The sequence below is a fragment of the Leopardus geoffroyi genome, chromosome C3 (genome assembly GCF_018350155.1).
Source record: "Leopardus geoffroyi isolate Oge1 chromosome C3, O.geoffroyi_Oge1_pat1.0, whole genome shotgun sequence".
Lineage (NCBI taxonomy): Eukaryota > Metazoa > Chordata > Mammalia > Carnivora > Felidae > Leopardus > Leopardus geoffroyi.
In genome coordinates, this window is record NC_059338.1 from 47,279,813 (window position 1) to 47,307,035 (window position 27,223).

The following is a 27,223-nucleotide window of genomic DNA, read 5'->3' on the forward strand; positions in this document are numbered from 1 at the left end:
TGTTGAAGCTGAGAAGTGCTAATGAAGTGTAAAGTGCATAGGGCTGAAGTCAAGGGTCAAATCCAATCTAAGCCAGTTACCAGTGGCCTAAGCAAGTTATTTTAACATGCTCTGAGTCTGGGCTTCCTCACTGTAAATTGGAGATAATACTTTGTAGAGATTTTGGGTGGGTCAGAAATGACATATATAAAGCAACTTGTATACATGGTATGAAATTAATGACAGCTAGTATTCCCAGCAGGGTGTATAACCTCAAAATTAGCAGCACTGTGTTACAGCATATTAATAAGCCTGCTTTTTCTCTCATATGCTAGAAGTGGCCTATAATTATGCTAAGAAAATACTGCTAAATAAAATCTTTGAGCTCTACCTAGGAAATCTGGGTGCTAGTTCTAGCTATGCTTCTATGAAGTAGTTCAACTTTTTTATTTTATAAAGAATTAGGTTCTGCCTTGAAAGTTAAAACTTTTCCAAGACCATGGTCTAGTGCTTCTTTGCATTAAATTACTCTACTCCCTCTGGGGTGCCTGGGTGGTTCAGTTGATTAAGTGTCCAATTTCAGCTCAGCTCATGATCTCATGGTTCTTGAGTTCAGCCCCGCATTGAGCTCTGACAGCTCAGAGCATAGAGCCTGCTTGGATTCTATGTCTCCATCTCTTCTCTCTCTGCCCATCTCCCGCTCACACTCTCTCCCTCAAATAAACGTTAAAAATTTTTTTTTAAATAAATTACTCTACTCCCTTGACTTAAAAAATACAGATGATGTGTCATGAAATACTTTTGTTAAACTTTGTTTATAACTGATGTATTAAAAAAATGTTGTCAGGTCTAAAAAACTACTAGAAGTTTCTAATTTTTAAGAAGTCAGTATTTCAGACATCAAGTTCTAAATGCACATAAAGAATGAATAAATGAGGTTCACTCAAGAGCCCACTACAAAATGGAAAGTGAGTCATTTCCAAATTTTCACTGAAAGACTTCTTAGAGAAAAGTTCAAGCAGCTACATTAATGCAAGGGTACCAGTGACTTTAAAGAAAAGACTGTTCTAGAATACATCACGTAATTTTCAGGGAGATAAACATTTTAAAAATTACTTGCCTGCTGCAGTAACATCCAAGTCCTAAAATATATTACTATATGAAAAAATCAGTCTTCCAAAATGTATAGCTTGGTTTATTTTTATAATGGGATGCTACTGAAAATACAGCCAAACCCACTGTCTCCTGTCTAAAGGAAAACAAGTGTAAAAGTCTAAAGCAAGCAAAAATTATAAAGTAAACCTTTACCCTTCAGATTCTGCCTCCACAAATACTTCATCTCCATCGTCACCTGTTGCTGTTTCATTTGTTGTGGATAAAGTGCCAGTGGACGTTGTCACCATTGGAACCGACTGAGAGGCGTGCTCTGAAGCATCAGAGGTGGTACTCTCAGTAAATACGGTCACTTTAAAATGAAAAGAAACGACAACTTTAACTTGGTGGCTTACCAAATCTTTAGCAAGAAGATGTTTCACAGGTTCCCATTTTACCAAGAATGCACATAATCTACCAGTCTGCCTGTGATACTTACCAGGGGCTGCCACTTGTAGAGGTGTGGTGGGAACACTTCGGCCACCTGACTCTTCTTCATGAGCTAGGAAGAGGGGTGTTTCATACATTCCTAAACCTAAAGACAATTCTAAATATTAATGAATGATTGAAAGAACATAAAACTGTCAATATGCTAGGTATCTGAAAGAAAAAAAATGAATCAGTGGAGACACACAAGTTTGCTGTAGCCCACTTATTTCGCACATCAGGCAAAAATCAGTCTCTCAAAATGTAAATGTAACTGAAACACATCCTTTAAGTTCACAGACACTCAGAAGCCTTTAAAAAAGTACCTAAGATGCTAGTCCCGTGATTTCATATAAGCTAACTTTATGGAATACCCAACTAAATCAGGTCCTATGTTAGAATCTACTCACCAAAACTACAAGATAGGACTCTTCCCCTTTTTGTTAAAGAAACTGAATTTCAAGGAGGCTAATCAACTTTCCCCATGTTGCAAAACTAGTAGGTGGTAGCATTCCAATTTAAGCCTAGACCTGACTTCCAAGCCTAGGAATTGTCCCATAAAATAAAAAATCATATAAGATTTGAATTTATATAAAAGATACAGTATATGGCTTATATGAGGGTTGTAGATTAATCCTTTATTTTGGGCTTATAAAAGTAGTATGCTTTCCTTATTCACTTACAAAATGCCATACAGCTTACCACAAATATAGTTGGTTATATGGATGTCGACTGAGGATTAAAAGGTAATTAATTCCACAAAAAGCGTAATTCATGTTTAACAGCCAACTAGTATTACTTAACTTAGGGGTCATTTTATGCCACATATTTTACACATTTTATCTTTCTTACTTTCAATGTCAGTAGACAATATCTAATTAATTTTATACCTTTAACTAGAAATGTAAAGTACCAAACTAAACATAAAACAGGCTGCATTCCTTCCAACAACTTTAAAATGGCTCACTGTACCTATGTTCAACAAATATTCCTAAATAGTTAGTACATGTATGACATACAGGAGCCAGAAGAAATAAAAATGTAAAATCTAGTCCTTATGCTCAAAGATCTGAGAACTTTGTTGGAAAGGTAAGATTTATATGTAAGGCAATGTTTAACAAGTAGTAAATACAGCTTTTCCCAAAAATCTGCAGAGGAATTACTTAGATATCAATTTTTAAAAAAAGTTTATATTTGCTCACTTAAAAAAAATCACATCAGAATAGCTTATTACTTGAATATGTGCAAATCCAGGAGATCTAAGCATTTATTTATCTATTTACCTCCTTGAGAAGCAAGCTGGCCAAGATCAGAGTGACTTGAACTTGTCTGTGGCATATCTTCAGGTGGCCCAAACCGGAATCTAGGAACACCAGCAACCTGTGGGGAGCTAAACAGACAAAAATGAATTTAAGATAAAATTTAAAGTTACTTTGTTTAAATCACAATGATGGGAAACAATATAGAAGAAAACAGATTAGAAATAAAGTTGATTACAGAAATCCTTGTAAAAATATTTTCAAAATATCAGTTGTCAATGAATTTAGTAATAAGATTACATGTGATTTATATATATTTAATTTATCGGTAACTTTCAGCTCTCCTGAACTATGCCTCACATTTCCTGAATCTACTGGATCTCTATCTCCACGTAGATACACTGAAAACAACACAAATCTAAAATGAGAAGTACCAAAAAAAAAGAGCTAGAATGAAGTCATGAGACAAAGTCTTGTCTTGGTTTTCACTGTTGAGTCATAGATAAGTCACCTCTAGCCCACTTCCTCTCCAAAAGAGCTCATCACAAGGCTCCCAAGGTCTAGAAAAAGTCTAGACCCTGTTAGATGGCTAGAAACTTGTCTTCCCCTTGTCCTAATAACATTATCATCCATCTGCCTGCCCATAATCCAGGGTATACAACAGCATTATCTCTTTGCCCATGCCTCACCCTACCCTTCCACCTTCTTTCACTAGCCAGACACTAATGTTTATGGATTATTCCTCTGTGTTACTCTTTTTTTTTTTTTTTTTTTTTCAACGTTTATTTATTTTTGGGACAGAGAGAGACAGAGCATGAACGGGGGAGGGGCAGAGAGAGAGGGAGACACAGAATCGGAAACAGGCTCCAGGCTCTGAGCCATCAGCCCAGAGCCCGACGCGGGGCTTGAACTCACGGACTGCGAGATCGTGACCTGGCTGAAGTCGGACGCTTAACCGACTGCGCCACCCAGGCGCCCCTCCTCTGTGTTACTCTTAAATCTATTTTCTTTTCCATGTCAACACTATTGCTTTAGTTAAGGATGTTCTCTTTCAGGTGGATTGTTAAACTTATCTTCATAAAATCATTAGAACCTTGCATTCTGACCTATGCAAGAATCTGCTGACTGGCTGTCACTCAGAACCAGCTTACTGGAGTCTCTTTCTGATAGGCTGACTTCCAGAAGGGAAGGGCAGACACTGATCAGTTGGCTTGGAAAAGTGTGTTAACCAAGATGAGTTATGGTTAATTGAGCAAGTTTAAAATAGGTTTTTGATGGGCATATATTATATGGGCATATATTTTCCCAAGTCTCTGGAACTTTTTCATTCTGGTATTCAAGTACATCCTATTATGCACCTAATACTTTAGCTACAATTAAACGAGTACTTTCACATGGAAAGCCTTTTTTATCCTTTAAGAGAAGTGGTTTGGCCCAAGTTAACACAGGTTCTAGAGCCAGAATGACTGGTTCGAAATAATAAACTGCCATTTTCTTGCTGTCTGTTAATATCTCTGTGCTTCCTTATATGTAAAACAGCAACAATAATGGTGTCTAGGCTCATAGCTATAAAGAGTAAATAAACAGATTCATGGAAATGGTCAAAAGTGGTAGGTAATTCTTTTCCAAGACTCAATTCAGTGTTGTCCCCATTAAGTCTCATATTCTTTTCCCCTAACTTCTTTGTATTAAAAAGCCTATTGCTTATCCTTTTATTCTCCTAGACTGAGTAGGCGACAATTAGTTTCCTCATATGCTTGGCTTTTGAAATAATGCCATCCTTCACGATCACTGCCATTACCAACACCTTCATCAACATCTGCAAGGCATTTACTACATACCAGGTAATATTCTAACCATGTTAGTATAAATCAGTTCATTTAATTCCCACAACTTCTATGGTACTAACTACCGTATTATGCCCATTAGTAAAATGAGAATAGAGAATAGAATAGAGAACCTAAATAACCTGACACAGCTGGCAAGCAGTACAGCTAAGTTTCAAACCCAGGCATTCTGACTCCAGAGGCTGTGTTCTTAACCACTGTTATAATGTCTTTAAATTTCAAATTCCTAATGGATGCAACTATATTTCATTCACCTTTATATCATTTTCCCCAACACTACATCCTCAGCCCTCCTACCCCAGTGCTCAGGACACAATTAGAAGACTCAATAAGTAATGAATCACTCAAATATAAACAAACTGACAGGGAAAAAGGAAGAATATGATTAGTTACAAAATATGTTTCTCGTTCATTAACTTACTGAATTGCTTCAGCAAATCCATCAGTGCGATGTGGTACCACAAGAGTTGGAGTACTGGGAACTGTTCTGTCCTCATCATCAAAAAAGTGCTGCTGCTGAAATGAAGGCAGAAAATGGGAATCAAGAGGCACGACAGAAACACATGTATGGACTACGTAAGTATGTGCTGAACAAATGAGTCACTTTCACATAATGGGTAGATAGTTACCATGCCACCTATTCCCGGAGTCAACTGAAGCCCACGTCCTACAGACTGCCTCCGAGTCATCTGAATTCTCTGTGTCAAGAAGGGAATTACATTTGTTTTAAGGAATCAGGCAATGAAACAAGAACCAAATACCAATAGATATAGCTTACTACACTGATCATAACAGCACTGAAATGTTAGCATATAATGTAACCATCAGGGTATCTTTTCAGGAAAAATTGCTTATATTTGCGCTAAAGAAATCAGTTTTAAATAGCGATAAAATTTTAAATGTACAGACTGTAATATTGACCAACAAATACTTTATTAACCAAAAGACAAAATATTAACCAATATTTAAAACCAATCTCTGATCCTATTTTATTTGTATGTAGCTAATTTACTTTCTATTTCCTTAATTTAAGACATTAGGGAATGTGCCTTTGGATCTTAAAGCTTAATTATTCTTTATAGCTCAAACAGCAATATGGTCTTCACATAAACTGTTGCCCAATTTAGGCGATCCTGAATTGGTAGATTTGGTATATATTACAGGATCCATACACAGCTATATTTTTACCTAATGAGGTTATCTTCATCTGTGGTATTTTAGAAGAATCTACACCTGACAGTTTTCAGTACACCATAATGTAGGGTAAGAGTCAAGCTAGATTAGTAAGAGCCTTTGTAGTTTTCCTGCTGTTTCTGTAAGAGTTTCTGATTAAGAGATGTTCAACCCTATTACAATGAGTGCTACATGCTAAGGGTCATGAACGCTTTCATTAATTAGGAAAATGGAAATTAATATGTATGAATGAAACAAAAGGAGAGAAAAAAATGTTCTGTTAAGCAGAATAGCAATTTCCTTTTGAAGAAAAAACATGCGCACCATAGAAAAAGAAACCTTCAAAATACATGGTGGTCTGCTGCTAAAATAAAATTTACTTTAATTAAAATCCCAGAAACCCTTTTCCTTTTTTTAACCTTTAGAAAAAGTGACCAGACCTTTATTTGTTATGACTGTAACCATTTCAATTTATACACAACTTTTAGTAAGCCTTGCCTTTCTAAAACTTGCTTCACTTATGAAGTAAATTACTGCCATATTTTAAGGAAAAGAAGTAAAAGATTAGTTTCAGTTCAAAAAACTATAAAAATATGCGAAAACGTTAAAAAGTTCATTTAACTTCTGGAAAAAATTGTATCTAACAGAAAGGAGGAGAGATAAAGCCAAGATTTTTTAGTTTATTTTTCAGATTGACCAGTACTTTTAATACCTGAACTGGTGGTCCCAATTCTTGAGGTGGAGCATGAATGGTCAGGCGCGGGGGCAGAGGGTGTGGAGGGCGTCTCGGAGACTGAGGTGCTCGAGGAGTCTGTCTTTCAGATGCTGATGATGGCTGTTGTTCTCTAGAAATGTCCTGGGAAAAAGATGGCTCCGCAGTACCTGCATTGCCTTCACCTAGAGGAAAAGAGAAGCTTATTTTGAACTATTAAATTTACGACAGAATAACTTGGACAATCCCCTAGAAGTATAAATTTTGCCACTAGGAATGTTCACCTCACTAATACTTTCAGAAGGAAAGCAGTGAAGTGTGGACAATGGGAGTGCAATTATCAGCTGTGCAGCCTTAGGCAAGTCCCTTAACCTCTCTGAGTCTATTTCTCTGGTTGGTTAATGGAGCCAGCTAAAAAATACTTCTGTATTTTCGGTTTCTTAAACTTGTAATTTCAATGTCTTGATCTTCAGATGTCTAGGTCTTCTACATACGTGGTAAAAACAACAGAAGCTGTTTCCCACTGGGAAAGTAAATAGGCTATCACAGAATTTAGCAGTTTTAAAAGTCTGAGGTCTGGAATCAGATTCTAGCTATAACATTTAATAGCCATGTGATCTTTTTTTTTTCCTCTTCTTTTTTAAGTAATCTCTATGCCCAACGTGGGGCTCAAACTCACAACCCCGAGATCAAGAGCTGCATGTTTTACCGACTGCATGTCCTGAGCCAGCCAGGTGCCCCTCTCAGATTCTTAACTGGTACCTAAACTGATAAGCTCATTGTAAGAATATAGTTGACTCTTGAACAACACGGGTTTGAACTGCACAGGTCCATATATGCAGATTTTTTACAGTGCGGTACAATAATTATATTTTCTCCTCATGATTGTCTTAATAATGTTTTCTTTTCTCTAGCTTACTTTATTAAAAGAATACAGTATATGATACAATATATAAAAACGTGTTAATTGTTTTATGATATCACTAAGGCTTCTAGGTCAACAGTTAGCCATTAGTAGTCAAATTTTGGGGGGGGGTCAGAAGTTATACTTGAATATTTGACTATACAGGGGGTTTGGCATCCTTAACCCTGGCATTGTTCAATTTAATATTAAGTACAGTTGCTCAAGAAAAGCATTCTTTTTGTAACTTTTTGGCAACATACCAAATACATCCACTTTCTTAATTTTATCCAGATCACTAGGCCTATTTTTGTTTGATTGTAAAAAAGAAAGTCTCCAGTAAGTATTCAATGAACATCTATTATATGCTTTGTATCTGTAAAAAAAATGGCTACCAACATTGGCCCTGAAAAGACTTAACTTTCAGTGATAATACTTAAAAGGGCAAAACATATTTCTTCCTGTATCCCAACTATGTGACACATAAGATGTTTCTTAAATCTACAAAATGTTTTATAAAATGTAAATTATGACCCCAAATTATCATTAATCTCTCTCCTTATGTCCCTTAAAAAGTAGTATTATGTTTTAGTATATGGTTTAATATTCATTAGTTTATTTTTTTTCCTAAAAAATTTAAAAGCTGAAAGGTTGTCTATGCCCTTGCTTTATCTTAATTCACATGAGCACATACCATGCATTTATTTTTTAAGTTCATTTATTCATTTTGAAAGAGAGAGAGAAAGTAAGGGAGAGAGAGGTAGGGAAGGGCAGAAAGAGAGGGAAAGAGCGAATCCCAAGCAGGCTCCGCACTATCGGCACAGAGCCGATGTGGGGCTTGAACTCACAAACTGCAAGATCATGACCTGGGCCAAAGTCAAGAGTTGGACATTTAACCCACCAAGCCACCCACAAGCCCCATACCTTGCATTTTTAAATGTGCAGGTTTATACAGAAATTCAGACACAGTTTTCCCAATAGTCCACATATATAAGGCTTTATTACATTACCCTTTATGATTTTGGCTCAGTATTATTTATAAAACCAGGATATTACACCAGATGATCATCAATTCTTTAAAACACATTTAAAAATGTTCTAAAATAAATTTTTCTATGATTTCCAGAATCCTTTAATACCTACAACATTTCAGTGAGGTCTGGACTCATCCTCTCAACATTTATTTATTTATTTTTAAAATTTTTTTTTTTCAACGTTTATTTATTTTTGGGACAGGAGAGACAGAGCATGAACGGGGGAGGGGCAGAGAGAGAGGGAGACACAGAATCGGAAACAGGCTCCAGGCTCCGAGCCATCAGCCCAGAGCCCGACGCGGGGCTCGAACTCACGGACCGCGAGATCGTGACCTGACTGAAGTCGGACGCTTAACCGACTGCGCCACCCAGGCGCCCCCTTCTCAACATTTAATAAAAAGCATGTTACGATGACCACAGTATCTTTTATTCAATGGAAAACCAGTAAACATTGCAAAGCTCCAACACCCACAAATCCTAAATGTACAGTTTGATTTAGATGACCTCTTCTGGCTGTGAACTGCTATTACCACTGTTAGAGGCCCCTGACTGAACTTTTTCCACTTAATAAAAACAGCAGCAACACGTTACATTTACAATACTTTACAGACTTCAGAATGTTTGAATCTTAAAAAGTCTGATGTGGCAGCAAAGACAGTATAATGACTTTAGTGATAAATATAGTAGACTTTACATGAGAGAATAACAAACTTAGAATAAGCTAATCTCTTGCTTGCTAATTTACTAACCAAGTTTCATTCCTTACATGATAATCAAATGCTATCCTAGTTTAGAAGATATTACCAGAAACATTCAATTAAAAAAGGTGTCCTTAAAAAAAGTCTCACCACTGTTCTGAGAATCAGCAGCTCTCTGATTACTTTCACCTCCACCCATACTTTCTTCTGTTTCTGTACCTGGATCAGTTCCATCACCACCCTAAAAACAAAATATGAGGAATAAGTGCAAATATATTAGTTACCTTAAAAACATCATAACCAACCTAAACCACAATAACAACAAACAAACAAATCCAAAGGCCTAAGAAGTGTTAGTGTTCTGACAACACAGGCCTCTGTATACCCTTGGAAAACAGTTTTTCTAGCAAGTTCTTAATTCTAGTCACTTACCTCAGCATCATCAGCTTCATATCCATCATTGCCATCTGCGCTACCAGTGCCTTCGTTACTATCTTCACCCTCATCTCCCATCCCTGTGTCATCCTCATCATCATCCTCATCTTCCTCATCTTCTTCATAATCCTAGCAGAAAAATTCCCAAGGAAAAACAAAGATCTTTGATGTAGCACACATACTCTGCACATCCTAACGGTGTGTTTAAAAATTTCAATAGGGGCGCCTGGGTGGCTCAGTCGGTTGAGCGACCAACTTCGGCTCAGGTCACGATCTCACAGCTCATGAATTTGAGCCCCATGTCGGGCTCTACGCTGACAGCTCAGAGCCTGGTGCCTGCTTCCGATTCTGTGTCTCCCTCTCTCTCTTCCCCTAACCCCCTTGTATTCTGTCTCTGTCTCTCTCAAAAATAAATACACATTAAAAAAAAAAAAAAATTTCAGTGACACACCATTGATCAGGATACAGGAGTTGTCCTGAGAGTTATATGGAATTATGTCAGTGGCAGCAAATAACACAACTGTGAGGTTTACTGGAATGAGTACTATAATAATTAGTTCTGTATCCTAACTGTTGACTTGAGATCAGTTCAAAGATCAAAGCTCCCAGGTGTCCAAAAAGTGTTAGGTGGTCCACTTGATTCTCAATTTAAAAAGTGGCACTGAAGAAAAAAACATGATGGAATTATACTAAACTATGAGCCTTTAAAAACCACTGTTTGATTAATGAAAGAATCTCAAATGAATGGTTATCAATAAGGATTAATTCCCAAAATAAAAAATAAAGTTTCACTTAAAATATGCTTCAATTAGCAAAAAAACAAAAACACACACACAAAAGACACAAAAAAACCTTCCATTATTTTTGAAAAAAATTATGTGACTAAACAAGAAAAAAAAAAAACCCTTTTTTTTATCTCCAGAAATGATAGAGCTTACAATTAAATCCAGTTAGTTGTCAGTAATATTTAAAACTAAGTTCAATTAATTTAATAAATTTAGCAAATCCTAAAAGGGCTTAGCAATTAAAAAAAAAGATGGACTTTTCGTCACTTGTTCTATGCTCAATTCCATTATAAAATGTTAATTTCAGAACTATTGGGATAAAAAAAGCAAAATAACCTATTTAAACTGACAGGGAAGCAGATGTTACTGGTTGATGAATTAGCAGTTTTAAGGATCGGAGCATTTCATCCAGCAGTTTAAAAATAATGGATGATTGGGCGCCTGGGTGGCGCAGTCGGTTAAGCGTCCGACTTCAGCCAGGTCACGATCTCGCGGTCCGGGAGTTCGAGCCCCGCGTCAGGCTCTGGGCTGATGGCTCAGAGCCTGGAGCCTGTTTCCGATTCTGTGTCTCCCTCTCTCTCTGCCCCTCCCCCGTTCATGCTCTGTCTCTCTCTGTCCCAAAAATAAATAAACGTTGAAAAAAAAAATTAAAAAAAAAAAAAATAATAATGGATGATTTACCTCATGTTCTCCATCATTTTCATCATCATCCTCTTCTTCATCGTCACTGTCAATTACAATGACATCATCTCCTTTGCCTTGACCATCTTGGGATGAAGTTGTCGTTTGCTGATCTGACTGAAGGGGTCCAAGGTCTATTTGTAGAGACTGAGAGGTTTCTTCACTGTCTTCCATCGGAGTATAATCTCCCTGGGTAACTCCCTTATAAGAGTGAAAAAAAAAATACAAAGAAAAACAATTTTTTTTAAAGTAAAATATACTGAAAACTATCAGTGAGATACTGTATATCTAAGACAAAAAAACACTTGTGGACTAGTAGCATTTTGTTTTTAAAACGTGATTTTTAGGGGCGCCTGGGTGGCTCAGTCAGTTAAGTGTCCGACTTCGGCTCAAGTCATGATCTCACGGTCCGTGAGTTCGAGCCCCGCGTCAGGCTCTGGGCTGACAGCTCAGAGCCTGGAGCCTGCTTCAGATTCTGTGTTTCCCTCTCTCTCTGCCCCTCCCCTGTTCATGCTCTCTCTCTGTCTCAAAAATAAATAAACATTAAAAAAATAAATAAAAATAAAATAAAATGTGATTTTTATTAAAAGAAGAATTAATTTGAAACACACGCTAAAGAAAATAAATCGGGTTTCTTTACCGTCTTCTTGTAGAGGAAGCATTATAAACCCATTGAGTAATACTCCCAACACAAAAAAATGCATATATACAGATATATGTGTATGAAAACTGGCATGATAGTGTAGATCAGTGTTGTCCAACAGAAACACAATGTGATCCACCATGTGATTCACACATGTAATTTTCAATTTTCTAGTAGTCATTTAAAAAATGAAAACAAGTGAAATCAGTTTATATTCTTAATATATACAAAATATTATTTCAATATGTAATCAAACTAAGAATTTTTAAGTAGACATTCCACCTTTTAAAATTTATAATTAAGTCCTTTATTATCCAATGTAGATTTTTATACTCACAGTCTATCTCAATTCAGACTAGCTCTATTTCAAGTGTTCAACAGCCAATGTGGTTAGTTGACAGTGTAGTTGCAGACCAAAGTCAGAAAAAAAGAACATTCACAGGCTTGCAACTTATTATCAAAAAAAAATGTATTCCCCAAACCAGAAATAGCCTGGAAAACACACTAAACAAAATAAGCTATTATTATTGTCTTTTTTTAAAACAGCTGCCTTTTTAAGACAATGCTTACTTATTTTTGAGAGAGAGAGAGAGAGAGAGAGACAGGGGGAGAGGATGAGTGGGGGAGGGGCAGAGAGAGAGGGAGGCACAGAATCCGAAGCAGGCTCCAGGCTCTGAGCTGTCAGCACAGAGCCTGACGCAGGGCGTGAACTCATGATCCACAAGATCATGATGGAAGCCAAAGTCGGATGCTTAACTGAATGAGGCACCCAGGTACCCCTATTATTACGGTCTTTTTACAAAGGTGCTTCTATCCCTAATAACTCAGTATACTGTTCTCAAACCATGTTAAAGACATTAGATGTGAATATAATTCTTTGCTTAATTCACCCTCACAATTCTATCTTGTTAGCCTCTGAAATCAACTGTAATTTAAGCTTTATTTTGTTATTTACTATAAAAAATTAAATGACTACTTTTTGGTTAAGCACTCAGCAAAATCTATTTTTTATACAAGCCCAAAGCAATGTCTTGTGAATTCCTTCACAAAGATTATATTTGCTGTAATGGGAAAAAATGAGTAATTTATGGTATAATTAAAAATGTGCTTCAAAGTGACAGGCTTATTTCAAGAAAAGCAATGCTTACAAAGAACATCTGCTTCAATGTCAGAAAACCAGAAAAATGAACTGTTACACATCAGTAGATAATGCTAAAAGTGGAATGGAATGCCAAATGGTACTTCTGAGTCACAGGCAATTTTGCCAATCTCAAGAAAAAACTTTGTACAGAAGACTTTAGTATAATTTGACCAAGTCTGGCAAGACATTAGAAATTCAAGTATTATTTCAAAACTGTTATTATGCTTTTCAGATATGACACTCTGTAAGACACGTGAAATGGAGGTCATTTAGAGTACTATGCACTCATCTTTAAGGTTTAGTTTTCTGCTTTAATTAAGGAAAATAGGGAAAATTAACTTAAAAATTAATACATCTAAGAAACCAAAATTCACTTGCAATCTATGGTTGCTTATGAGCTGCTTGAAACAATCCCTTAATTTTATATAGATAATTTTAGAATAAATGATCCTAAAAATTTATCCAGACAGAACATACTATTTCAAGCTGAGGAGTATAACTAGAAACTAGACAGCCTAGGTTTAAGTCCCAGCTCCAGTGCTATCAGAAGTTGAGTATGTTACTTACCTGAGCATCATATAATAGGGCTGTTGAGGATTAACTTGGCTAATAACTGCTAATTTCTTAGAACACTTGGGATGCACAGTAAGGAATTGTATTAATTATCAGTTGTTAAACTATTAATATTACTATATTACGAATTCTCAATTATTGTGGCAGAGGGATGAAAGAAAAGTAATAGTACCTAAAACAGTATCTGCCACGTATTTTTAGTACTTATGATACTAAAAATCATGTTATATTATTCCAACAGATGAGAAGGCTTAAGGCCTTAAGGCTTACAATCAATGACTTGCCACAGTCACACAACTTCTCAGTGGTAGTCAGGAATGGAACATAATGGTTTATAGCTTCAGAGTCTAAGCACTAGTGAGGCTGCCTCTGGAGAAGCCTCATTTACAGTTCAAAAAATGAAAAAAAATACAAATGCATTTCCTTTCATCGGTTGTTTTAATCCCATAAGAGAAGCAATAGAGGGGAGAGCAATAAAGGACCACCAAATGGGCACTATGGATTAACCCAAGACTCAACCAGCACTCATCTTTCCAAATAGTTAAGAGTGTATAATCTTTACTCATGACAACTCTTAGCCTGCAAAAATTCTGTGTTAAGTATAATAAAAACATCTCTTTAACAAAGTTTATAAGGCAGTATACTAATTAGGAGTAAAACAAAACAGAAATTGCAATGGTAATTCTAATCTTATTTCATTAAATATAAAAGCATCAAGTTAAAAAAAAAGTCCAAGTAATGTTACAATTTGTCAAAGCTGATTTCATTCATGAAATGCAACAATTTATTACTTTAAATGTTTTACTTACTTCTCCAATGGAATCTTGAGAATCTTGGTTGTATACTTGAGTCTCTACCTCTCCATCAGTACTTTCTTCTGCCATCACTTCTTCCTGAATAATAATACAAAGTGTGTTAACCAGATCAATTTACTAAGATGAAGAGTCACCTGCTCAGCTAGTTTTCCCAAAATAAAAACTTAAATCTATAATTTTATGAAGCTGCTCTTACATTACATACATACAACAGAAATGCTCTTACATTTATACGATAAAAACAACCACAGTTCTCTTCAGTATAAACAAGTTTATAAACACTAATTAAATAGATGCTAATGAAATTAATTTAGTAGTTTTAACGTTTCCTGGTAAAACTTAATTCATTACAATTTTAGCTTCAACAAAAGAAAATAAAGGAACACAGTTTTGGTTAATCTGAGAAAAAGATGGTAGGTAACAGTTTAAAATGTCCATGAGACGATAAACTCCTTATTCTTTGATTAGAAAAAATAACCATTCATTCCACTGAAATGGAATACAACTTAAGTTTTTATAACTGTCTTTTTTTAATTGAAATGGGAAATAATTCAGTCAAAACATATGCCAAGAATTATAAACAAGTGTTGGCAAAGCAACAATACCTGAGCTGTCAGTTGAAGCTTTGCAGTAAGCTCAACGAGAGTTTTCCAAGTAATGGATTTTGGCTCCAACAGGTCCATGCCTCTAATAATGTGACTGAAAGACTTACCTCAGTTCCTACAGGGGTAACACTTTTCAACTTCTTCGGAAGAGGCATTTCCACGGTATCATCAGAAACTTGGTCTGATGCTTCTATGGTGCTATCCTCTTCCTCTTCACGTGTCCGTTTAGGCAAAGAAGAACTTGGGGTAGCCGAAACTTTGAAATTACATAATTAAAATCTTGAATTAGAGGATAACAAACTCAATGAAACAAAGTTAGTTTTTGAAACATTTTGGTCGTTTAACTGAAGAAAGATATAGTAAACACTTAACTGAACAGTTCAACGTAATTTATTCCTGCTAATATATGTGTAAGCAAAGAGTAACTGGGGTGCCTGTGTGGCTCAGTTGGCTAAGCGTCTGACTCTTGATTTCAGCTCAGGTCATGATCTCATGGTTGTGAGATGAGCCCAGAGTTGCACTCCAAACTGTTTAAGATTCTCTCTCCCTCTCCCTCTTACTCTCCTCCACACACCTGCTCTCAATCAATGGTCTTACACTATCAATCTTAAATGTGGTTAATAAACCCCATCAACTTTTACAGCAATGCATTTGATTCATGGTGTACTGATGTATAACAAAGTTTACATAGGGCCTTCTATCGCTATAAAATCCAAGACTCCTTGGATAAAAAAATTTACACTGTTTGTTTAGATTTGAAAATCCTTATATGGTCTCCTACATGTTTTTTTCCTCTCAGGACCTGTATTAAGTTACATATAATGTTATGGGGTTGTATCACCTTTAAAACCAGTCAAAATAACTGGAAGAGAAGAAAGATCTTAATGACAAAAATGAGTGATCTAGTAGTAAACATGAAATGAAGTGTTAGGAATCCATTCATCCTTCCTAACCCCATTTAGAAAACAAGTACGTACAAAGAATACTCACGATGTGTATCATATCCAAGAAAATACAATGCACAGGTCTACTTTAACTTGCTTTTAAAATTAACCTTATCAAAAACAAATTAAAAATTAAAACAAAATAAATGAAATTAAGCTTACCAGTGCCAAATACTGCTGTGGAAGTAGAAGGCCGCTCAACTGGCGAACTCTGTACAACTTCTACTATGTTGGGGGACAGCTCTTGATTTGCAGGCTCTATCTGAGGATGACTTTGCTGGGTGGGTTGCACAAAAGCTGTAGCCTGCGTTTGTTGCTGAACGGTTAAAATGGGTTGAGGGATCGAAGGCTGGACATTAGGACTAGTAGAACGAACAGAACCACTTGCACTTCCAAACACTGGAACATGTTCCACAGGCCCTTCTGACTGCATCGCTGAAAAATAATTATAATATTTAATATATGAAGTTTCCTATTCTTAGCAAACTTGGATTTTTCCCTCCCTACTATGTTACAGGTAACATTTTACAGTTATTTGTGTATGTATCTCTCACCGCTCACTAGGCAAAAACAGTGTGAGTAAAGGTAATTAATGTATTCTGCATTTTTGTGTTGCCTATGTGACTGACATGGTAGTGTGCAGTTTGGTGGTTGAATTAAATAAGTCTCTGAAACTCTTTGCATCTATGATTTTATTTAAATCATAACCAAATAAGATAAATTAAGAAGCTCAAAGACAAACTACACAGTTTTATTATTAGTAATGAGTAAGAAACTAGCCATGGGAACACAGTGAAGAAAATACTGAAATGGTCAGACAGTTTCAGTGAAAGAGTGGTGTCTGCGTTGAACCAGTGGTTTAGTATGCTTTCCAAGGTGGCTTTCATATCATCTTCCTAAGCCATAAGAAGTAAATATGTTGGCCTTAGAAAAACTATGTACTTATAGGTGTGTTATTTTCCTCCTCCTTCAGCTTAAAAACAATAACAACAACAACAACCAAAAAAACAAAGCAGAAAGAAAGGGAAGGAAGGAGGAAGGAAATTCACTGCATTAACAAGTATCCTGGGAGGCACACACTTGAAAATATTAACTGCCCACTTTTACTATATGTTTGTCTTTAGCTTTAGTGGAAGCCTTATTATCCTTGAACTTACTGTTATCTTCTCATAATAAATCTAAATGAGTAGTCAGTCTGATCAGATTTATTGTTTTACTTACCTTCCTGTGATTCCACTTGTGTAGTGGGCATCACTGTAGCTGTTGGGGTTGTAGTAGGATTTGTAACAGTTGCAGGTGTGACCATTGGGCGGATACTAGCCCTGGGTGTTGACTTATTCCCAGCCATAGCTGCAGCTGTCACTTTACTTGGAGTAGACACAACAGGAGTTGGCTTGATATTGGCTGTTGGTGGGTCTGATGTGCTGGCACTTACAGAGGAGAAAATGCAAGAATAATGATTCATATAAAGTTACTATAAATACTTCTTATAAAGTACATATATTCTATCAAAACAAAAAGTGCCACATAAAGTAATCTGGATAAAGAACAAAACTGGAGGTACCGCAATCCCAGATTTCAAGATACACTGTAGCAGGTACACCTGGGGTGGCTTAGCTGGTTAGGCATCTGACTCTTGACTTTCATTCAGGTCATGATCCCAGGGATGTGGGATCAAGGCCAGAGTCAGGTTCTATGGGGCTGACAGGATGCAGCCTGCTTGGGATTCTCTCTCCCTCTCTTTGCCCCTCCCTGCTCACATGCACATGCTCTCTCTAATATAACTCTTAAAAAAAAAAAGGATATACTGCAGTACTCAAAACAGTATGGTACTAGAACATGAACAGACACAAGATCAATGGAACAGAATAGAGAGCCCAGAAATAAACTCATGATTATATGATCAATTAATCCATAACAAAGGAAGCATGAATACACACAGAGAAAAAGACGGTCTCTTTAACAAATGGTTGAGAAAACTGGACAGCTATATGCAAAATAATGAATTTCTTATACCACACACAAAAATAAACTCAAAATGGAATAAAGACCTAAATATGAGACTTGAAACCATAAAAATCCTGGAAGAGAGCACAGGTAGTAATTTCTCTGACATTGGACATAGCAGCATTTTTCTAGGTATGTCTCCTGAAGCAAGAAAAGCAAAAGCAAAAAAGTTAAACTATCAGTACTACATAGAAATTAAAAAAAAAAAAAACCCTCTACACAGCAAAGGAAACAATCGACAAAACCAAGACACTGTACTGAATGGAGACGATATTAGTAAATGATACATCTGATAATGAGTTAATCTCCAAATCACATAAATAATTCAATTAAAAAATGGGCAGAAGACAAGAACAGACATTTCTCCAAAGAAAACATACAAATGGCAACAGACACATGAAAAAGTGCTTAACACGACTAATCATCAGGGAAATAGAAATCAAAATCAAAATGAGATATCACCTCATACAAATCTGAGTGCTAGTATTAAAAAGACAAAAAATAACAAGAGTTGGCAAGGATGTGGAGAAAAGAGAGCACTCATGCACTGCCAATAGGACTGTGAACTGGGACACCTGGGTGGGTCAGTCAGTTAAGTGTCCGACAATGGCTCAGGTCATGAACTCGCAGTTTTTGAGTTCAAGCCCCGTGTCGGGCTCTGTGCTGCCAGCTTGGAGCCTGGAGCCTGCTTTGGATTCTGTGTCTCCCTTTCTCTCTGCCCCTCCCCTGACTATGCTCTGTCTCTCAAAAATAAAAAAATGTTAAAAAAAAAAAAAAAAAAAAAAGAATGTAAATTGGTGTAGCCACTCTGGAAAACAATATGGAGGGCCCTCAAAAAATTAAAAATAGAATTACCATATGATCCAGTAATTCCACTAGTGGGTATTTACACCCACTGAATATGAAAACACTAATTGGAAAAGATATATGCACCCTTGTGTTTACTGCATTATTTACATTAGCCAAACTATGAAAGCACCCCAAGTATCCATCAACAGATGAATGAATAAAGGAAATATGGTATATATACACAGTGGAATATTACTCAGCCATAAAGAAGACTGAAATCTTGCCATTTATAACAACATGGATGGATTTAGAGTGAAATAAGTCAGCTAGAGAGAGATAAATACCATATAATTTCACTCATATGTGGAATTTAAGAAATAGAATAAATGAACAAAGGAAAATAGAGACAAACAAAAAACAGACTCTTAAATATAGAGAACCAGAGGGGAGGTGGCAGGGTGGGAGGGGAAACAGATGAAGGGGATGAAGAGTACACTTATGTAGTGATGAATAACTAAGGTAGAGAATGGTTGAATCACTATATTGTATCCCTGAAACTAATACAATACTGTATATTAATTACACTGGAATTAAAAAGAATAAAAACAAACAAAAAACACCAAGTTGTACACTGAAGTAGGTGAATTGTGGGGTTTAATTTTATCTCAATAAAGCTGTTATTAAAAAAAAAAAAATAATAATAATAATAAAGAGCACTATGTGTTTCCTCAAGTGAGTGTTTAGTAGGTACAATTGTGTATGAGCTCAGACCCTGTATTCAGTTTTTCCTAATACTGCTTTGGGTACTTTTGGCAACCTTGAAAAAAAAAAAAAAGTTATACAGTGCAATTCTGTATTTTTTTTTCACTAAATGTTTCAAAAGTCTTAGTGAAAAAGTTTTGAATTTAAGCATTAAAAACTACAGTAAATGCTCTACGATCGTGCATCCTGATAATGTTCTGTTTGTCACTGAACTCAGGTCTTAGCCTAGCCTCTGAAATTTGTTATCACAGAACATCACAGAGAATATCAGTAGCCTTGCAGAAGTCTAAAAGATAAAAGATAATCTTGTTTCTTTTGTCACAAAGGTCTACCTGAGAGGACTGAAAGGATGCTGAAAACAAGAGTCCTGGAAAAAAGAGTTGCAACTACACGATGCAGTTTTGTACAGATAAACAGCTCTTTAGTACATAATTTTATAATATAGATTTGTTTTCTCCTCCAAGATCACTAACTCTTGCCTGAACTTTAAAAGAAATAAAAACAGATAAACTGTGACAGAACTAAAACTCACATTCCTCTTTCACCAGAAGCTGGAGTTGTTTTCAATGTGATTTGCCTCTGCTGTTCTGGGACCTATAAAAAGAAAATTATGGATTATTTTGTCTACGCTGCAAGAGTTCACTAAACAATGCCATCAAAATATTTTACTTTTATTAATTCTCTCTGTATACTTTGTTTAGCCAAAATTTACTGATAAAGGCCTCTAAATCATCAGACACCTTCAAGCACAATGTACAAGGACAAAATGATTTGTCATTTACACAGAATTAGCTAACTACCTTAGTAGTAGGTTCTTGAGGCTCATCTCTCTGCTCAAGGTGTCTCTCTTGATGCTCCCGGAGTTCTCTTTCCAAGCGACTAATTCGACCTTCATACTGGGACTTAAGAGCAGTCATTCGAACATCCAATTCATCTTTCTGCTGATCTAAGGCTCCATTCCTTTGTTTAAGCTCCTCATTTTCTTTAGTTAGCTGATCTTTTACACCTAAAGAAGAAATCACGTGATTCTATTATTATAATCAAGCAATGGAAGTAAAGAACCTTTATGCATTTCATAGGTACACAAAGGTTGTATCAGATTTTATTCTTTAGCTTTAACATCTACAATTAATTCTAATACACAATACATCTGAATAAATAAATATCTACATAGATCTATATTTACTACTCCAATATAAAAAATACTGTACCACAAAAATGTGTAACTATCTCTAAGATCTCATAAAGATAAAGGATACAGCATAAACTGTAGTCAGTATAAGTCCTTTTATAAATATAGCTTTTAATATTTCAATACATTACTAAAATACAAGGTTATAAATTCCAAAATTTTCATTTCATACAACCTATAACATATTTAAAAATAATCAGGTAACTTTACTTTTTTTCAATGAAATAAGTTGCTGGGACACTATATTACAGATCATTAAAAAAATTGCTTACAATAAAACCCATTTGATTGGGCATTTTATTTACCCACTAAGCAGAACAGCAAGCAAAGTGCAATTAGTTCCCAAGCATTCCAGCACTGGGTCCTTCACAAATTGGACATGATATTCTCCACAAAGGGCTGGAGGAGCCCCCAGAAAAGTAAGGCACAGAAAAATCATTGGGCTAGTTAAGAGCCAATGCTATCTAGGAATTTACAGAAGGCCTCTTGACAAAGCACACAGCGGACCCAAAGGATCTCCCAACAGATGGCAGAAACAGACACACAATAAAGGAGAAGGACCACAGTACTTCCTATTACCAGCCAAAAATTAGGAAAAACTTCATAAACAGATCAGGGACATCCTCATCATTTGAAAATTAAGACTGTTCTAATTTTGTGTCTAAGAGAAATCAACCTAATATTTAAGTTCAAACTCTAGCATATACAGAAATTTACCAGCTAAATGCGCAATTTTTGATTTTGCTGCTACAATGGCCTTTCTTGTTTTTTCTTCCTTTTCAGTTATCTGCTGTCGGAGTTGCTCCTCTTGTGTGGTTCTATCTTGAAGATCCTGGCGGAGTCGTGAAAGCTCAGACTGAAGCTGCACAGTCTGTTCCTGCAGATTTCTTGCTTCTGTCTCTTTTTCAGATAACGTCTTTTAAAGGAAAGCAAAGTATTCATGTAATTCAATTATACCAATATAAACTGTACACCCTGCAGACTTAACATGTAAAACTTATTAATTTGCTTATTTAGATTAAATGGAAATATAAATGTAAAATGTGGTCAAACCATTCAAGTGGATACCTGAAGACGATTAGATACTATTTACACACACATCATTCATGTATAAAAGATAAATATCCATAAAAAAGATAATAAAAATGCTTCCATATGACAAGAGAAACTGTCAGTGTTTAACACATATTTCAAGTATTTAAGAAGGAAACAATTAGGGACACATACACTCTTCACTACTCTCAGTCATACCTTCTGCAGATTCTCTACTTGACTTTCCAGTGATTTTGACTTTGTTTCAGCTTGATTGAGGGTTTCTTTGAGCTCCTGCATTTCCTGGACTGAGACATGCTGTTCCTGGTGGTCTCCAGAAGATTGAGCCGAGGTCTCCATGGCCTAAGATGACAAACAGTAATAATATACTTCCAAATTTATACTCAATAATTCCACTTCCAAAAGTTCATCTAAGGTAATAATCACAACTACGAAAAGAAATTTATCTTAAAAGGTATTCATAAGTGAATTTTCTATGGAATAACTCTAATGTCTGAAAGTAAGATGTATTAGTTAAGCAAGTTAGAATCTTCTATACAACTGGATAATAGCCATCTAGTCAAAATGATGCTGCACTATCGATGGATCTCTGACATACAAATATATTTTCACAATAACGCATTAAGTGAAAAAGCACTCAAGTGCTAATGCAGTCAATACTAAGGGGTAATAATTTTGGATATTTTTACATTTTATTTATTTTTTTATTTGAGAGAGAGAAAGAGTACACATGTGCAAGTCTAGGTCAGGGAGAGAGAGAGAGAATGAATGAGTGAATGAATGAATATCTTAAGCATGGAGCATGACATGGGGCTCAATCCCATGACCCTGGAATCATGACCTGAGACGAAATCGACAGAGGGACGCTCAACCGACTGGGCCACCCAGGCATCCTGCATTTTGGATTTTCGAAATACATTTTCTAATCTAACAGGTGCTAAATATATAATTAAGTTAACATACGTTTGTTTTTACTTCTGGGAATTAATTCAGATTCAAAATGTTACAAAAACTAAACAACTCCTTTTGATAGGTGGCTAATATACATTACTTATGTAAAACTGTAATAAAGTCTGATTAATTATAAAGAACTATCATTTTTTATATACACAATTTTAGTCAGCAATAAGTTACAAGAACAAGTCTGAAAAAGGAAAATATTTGAAGTTGGAACACTGAACTAAAATAACAAAGCATTTACTAAAATTTCTTCATGAATTTATAGTGTAACTTGAGGCAAATTAAAGAGATATCTTAAAACAAATAATCATATATAAACTTATAGTTATGTTCAGAATCTAAAAACCAATAAATAAAAATTATAAAGAAAACTATTACATGAGTAAAAGCATATAAAACAAAGTTGTGTATGTCAAAAATTATATATACAAACATACAAACATAAATAAAATTACTTCAAAATACCTTATCCTGTTGTGCTTTAAGTTCTTCATACTGAGTCTTGTATCTACGCCCAATCTTCTTGACTTGAGTAATAGTTTTGACTTTTTCCTGGATGTCAATTATTTTGGCATCTAAGTCCTTTTGGATGGTTTCCTTTTCAGTTCTTACTTTATTTAAGTCTTCCTTTAGACTCTGGATTAAGTTCTGGTTGTTCGTCAAAGATGCATTTGATCTAAACAAACAAAAAAATAAAGGAGAAAATAATCAAATGTTAATACACAGATTTTAATCCACTTCTGCCTGATACTAAAATACATAATTTCTACTATATTGGGTGTTGAGTAAATACGTTAGGCTTTGTAGTCCACATGTAGTCTTTGTCACATGTCCTTCCTTTTTTACAGTACTTTAAAAATGTGAAAATCTCTCAGTTTACAGGCCGTGCAAACACAGGCATGTAGGTTATAGTCTGCAAACCCCTGTACTTTATCAAACTGAATCTGAAATCACATGACCTGAATTAAGAGTATGGGTTTAACAACTACTACCTGTGATCTTGGGTACCTTTCTGAAACTCAGTTTCCTCATTAAGTACTAATTATTATCTCTCCTACTTAAAATGCCAGACTGCTATAAAACAAAAGAATATACATGAGAAAAATCTGTAAGCTGTCAAGTATTACAGAAGTAGGAGCTAACATAAATAAATAACACTAAAATTTAAACTTAAAAAAGGTGTCAGAAACATTAATTTTAATTTTAAGTTTCTTAACTTTAAAAAGGCACCGGTTCATTGTAAGTTCATTTTAAAAAATTTCTTATTTAAAAACTTTCTTTATTAAACACCTTCAAAATACTCATAAATAAATGCTAACCAAAAGAAGAAAAACCTGCTTGCAAAAGTTATCAACTGTTAAGAAAATAAATACGTTTAGGTTTAGACTCATACCAAAAATGTAGATTTTTAAAAAGTAATAATCATATACATAAAGAAAAAAATTACATTACTGCTTGCTTGGCTCGATAAAGTAATAAAGGGAAAGACACATGTAAAGGCTGCCGCACTTTTCATTCTTTCTAACTCAGGAAGCACTTGGGTAGTCAATATATAAAGAGTAGAAATAAACTCAAGATTTCATATATTAACATACAATTTAAGATTTCTTTCCATATACCTTGCAATTTCCGCTTTAAGTCTCCCAATTTCTTCAGTCAACTGCTGAATACGTTTAGTATGAACTTCCTTTTCAGAAAGGAGCTTCCGATATTCTTCTGTATCTGGATCTTTCTGTTGACTTACTAGATGCTAGAATAGCAAAAACGCATAATATGGTTATATAGGTTTTATGAAACTAATGTACTATAATAAAATAGCAGCATATTTAATTATGTTTGCTGTCTTATACATGGTGATCAAGTACCAAACTATAAAATAAGATTGAAGGTTTAGTTTATTTACCTAAAATCCCTAGCCAAAATGGGAAAGGGAAATAAACGTCATTATGCATTATTTTTTTATAACTGCAAATACTTCAAAATAGTTACAAACAAGTCAAATAAATGAATCTAAAGAAATTATAAGCTTTTAATATTAAATACCCACTTTCAATAAAGTGACATTTACAAGAAAAAGATGTCTATAAATCATTACAACTTAAAAATATGAAATTATAAGCTTTTAATATTAAATATCCACTTTCATTAAAATGACATTTACAAGGAAAAAATGTCTATAAATCATTACAACTGCATAAAAATAAACTAAATTTAACTGATTCCATTGAGTCAGGAAAGAGTGCAGTGAAGTTTACCAGGAACATATCTAGATTTGGGAAGATCACCCTCCTTTCTCATTTTTCAGATTGCTTGTGTGATAAAAACAGGAAAAAATGGGCTCTAAAATTCTATAACCCTATTCAGATCATAACAATTACTATTCTAGACCATTTTCTAGGAGCCAGGTGCTAAGTGAACTGCTTTACATTTATTAAACTTTTTGTAAAATGAAAAGTGGCTCGGAAATATTAAGGAACTCTCACAAATTGCATAACTACTATCTGGCAAGGCAGATTTCCAATCTTTTGTTTAAATATGGAGCTGGAGTTTCTAACCCCCTAATCAAAATTATACAGTTTTGTCCCCCCAAAAAGTTTTCAGTGAACAAGTCTTTTTAAAGTGCTTCAATCAGCTAGATAAATTCATTTTTTTCATATACAAAAATATCTTAGAGATACAGGAAAAGCGTAAATTTGGAATTTAAAGAAATAAATTAGCCATTTCTCATCCTCTTAAATGTTGTCCTATTATTTAAAAAATGAACACCTCCATGTTTAATTGCATTTACCTGGTTACGTGCTTTCCAACGTTTGACATCTTCTTCTAGTAACTTCTTCTCTGCTTGCAACATACCACTTTTCTCACTCAGCTCAGCATTTGCTTCTTGTAGGGGTAAAATATCTAACTCCAGTTTCCTTACCTGAAAATAGTGCCAGTATTTTTTTGAACATCTGATGTAAAAACCCTAACATTATTAAAAATGACATATGCTTACTCTTGATTAGGAAGTTCCAAACCTTTGCTTGCATCTGCTGTAAATCCTGTTCTAGCCTCTCTTTTTCTTCTCTTAGCATCTTATTGGTCTCCATCACTACATTCATTGTTTCGGTTTTCTTCATCAGTTCTTCATGCTGAGCCATTGTTTTTGCAGTTACCTAAAGATTTCAAACACACGTGTATACCAACATCCAACGGTAGGTGAAGACTTATCTTTTCCTACCAGTTCTAATCTTTCCTACAAAAAGTAAAAAGGATTTAAATGTCAGCTTTTAAATGGAAATTTTTGAAAGTTGTACATGTTTATTTTTCTGTGATGCAGGCTAACTACAAGTTTAAAATTATAGGGATGAAAACAAAAAGATAAAAATCCCACTAATAAATAATCAGTTCTAACACTGGGTAAAAACATTAATCCAGATCTCTATTATCTATTAATCTTTCTCTATTCTTTTTCTTGGTATACTGAATTTATTAATAGTTCTAAAATGATATTATTCCCCCTCCACCATGTTCCCCACTGTTTAGAAATTCTTCATTTCATTCAGTTGTTTCATCACTTTGGTTTTGAGCAATTCTACTGAATATTTCTTCAACGGTGACGAACTTCTCTGTTCTGTTCTCATTGGGTGTAATTATTCATCTTTTACATGTTACTTTATTTCCTCACCATTTTTAAAGCTATGGCTCGGGTCAAAGGATAGTGTTATAGCAGTCAATCAAAAAGAAAAACCATAGGCCTTCCTCCTCCTCGCCCTGCCGCCTTGATTTAAGCAGTCTTCATTTTTCACAGTAGTTAATTTTCTAGATATGTCTTGTAGATCTCAAAGTACTAAAAGGGAAACTCCCATTCAAAAGCAATTTATCTTAAGATACTGTAAGCAATTCTAATTTTTTTGTCCATTTGAAATATGTTATGCTCTAACAAATCCTGTCAAACATAACCACTGTCCACATAGTTAGTTGAACTTCTGGGATCAAGAAAGTATACTCTGATTCCAATCGTAACCGGTGGGGCCCATCTAACTCAACTGTGAAAAGACATATCACACAATCACCTTCTGCTGATTACATGGCCTGCAACAGCCCTCCAGCTTGGGGTGACCTGCTAGAGGAGTGGGGGTTTCAGGTCGGAGCCTGTGGGACTACTGCTATGTGCGGTGGTGGGGGAGGGGGCTCTAGCTGCATCTCTGGTTTCTTTTTTAAAATCTTAGATGATGCCCCCCACCCCCCCACTTCCAAGCCATTGTCCTTTCTTCACTTTCTACTACCACCTGTGACTGAAGCATAGACAGCACCCCCTCTAATCCCCTCTGAAAATGGCCTTTGGGGACAAATTCAGGATTTTCCCCATATCTTCTCCCCAACCTTAACTGAGGACTGTGTTTTCCTTTCTCTTCCTCAAGTGCATTTTTACACTATCACCACTGAACACCTTCCATGACACTTCCTTGCTTTGGCTAGAAGCCATCAGGTAAGGTTGGAGAGAATTTCAGACTTCCCTTGTGTAGTACTGAAACCACATTTACTCTCTCTCCACCAGCTTGATAATGAATATTGGATCCTCAGCCCTGCCGTACTTGGCTTTCATTATTAAACGATGTGGGATTTTTTTTTTTTTAGTATTTATTTTTGGGAGAGCGCAAGTGGGTGAGGGGCA

At 35.4% G+C, this 27,223-nt stretch overlaps 1 protein-coding gene across 3 annotated transcripts in view; it reads right to left on the minus strand.

Annotated features, from left to right (window-relative positions):
• The window catches only part of TPR (translocated promoter region, nuclear basket protein), a 65,456-nt gene that overhangs the window by 4,152 nt on the left and 34,081 nt on the right, over positions 1-27,223 (minus strand). For 2 of the 3 annotated variants that reach the window (XM_045452698.1, XM_045452696.1), the window contains 21 exons: positions 25,584-25,721; positions 25,355-25,486; positions 24,186-24,316; positions 23,032-23,242; positions 21,805-21,948; positions 21,271-21,469; positions 20,162-20,367; positions 19,894-19,955; positions 17,025-17,233; positions 15,966-16,238; positions 14,967-15,115; positions 14,249-14,332; positions 11,083-11,283; positions 9,614-9,745; positions 9,332-9,422; positions 6,549-6,733; positions 5,293-5,361; positions 5,085-5,179; positions 2,841-2,947; positions 1,571-1,666; positions 1,288-1,444 (listed from right to left, as the gene is read on the minus strand). In XM_045452698.1, coding sequence (XP_045308654.1) covers positions 1,288-1,444; positions 1,571-1,666; positions 2,841-2,947; positions 5,085-5,179; positions 5,293-5,361; positions 6,549-6,733; positions 9,332-9,422; positions 9,614-9,745; positions 11,083-11,283; positions 14,249-14,332; positions 14,967-15,115; positions 15,966-16,238; positions 17,025-17,233; positions 19,894-19,955; positions 20,162-20,367; positions 21,271-21,469; positions 21,805-21,948; positions 23,032-23,242; positions 24,186-24,316; positions 25,355-25,486; positions 25,584-25,721 — 3,071 coding nt within the window. The remainder of the gene's footprint in view (positions 1-1,287; positions 1,445-1,570; positions 1,667-2,840; positions 2,948-5,084; positions 5,180-5,292; positions 5,362-6,548; positions 6,734-9,331; positions 9,423-9,613; positions 9,746-11,082; positions 11,284-14,248; positions 14,333-14,966; positions 15,116-15,965; positions 16,239-17,024; positions 17,234-19,893; positions 19,956-20,161; positions 20,368-21,270; positions 21,470-21,804; positions 21,949-23,031; positions 23,243-24,185; positions 24,317-25,354; positions 25,487-25,583; positions 25,722-27,223) is intronic. The other variant, XM_045452697.1, reaches the window with a different exon arrangement.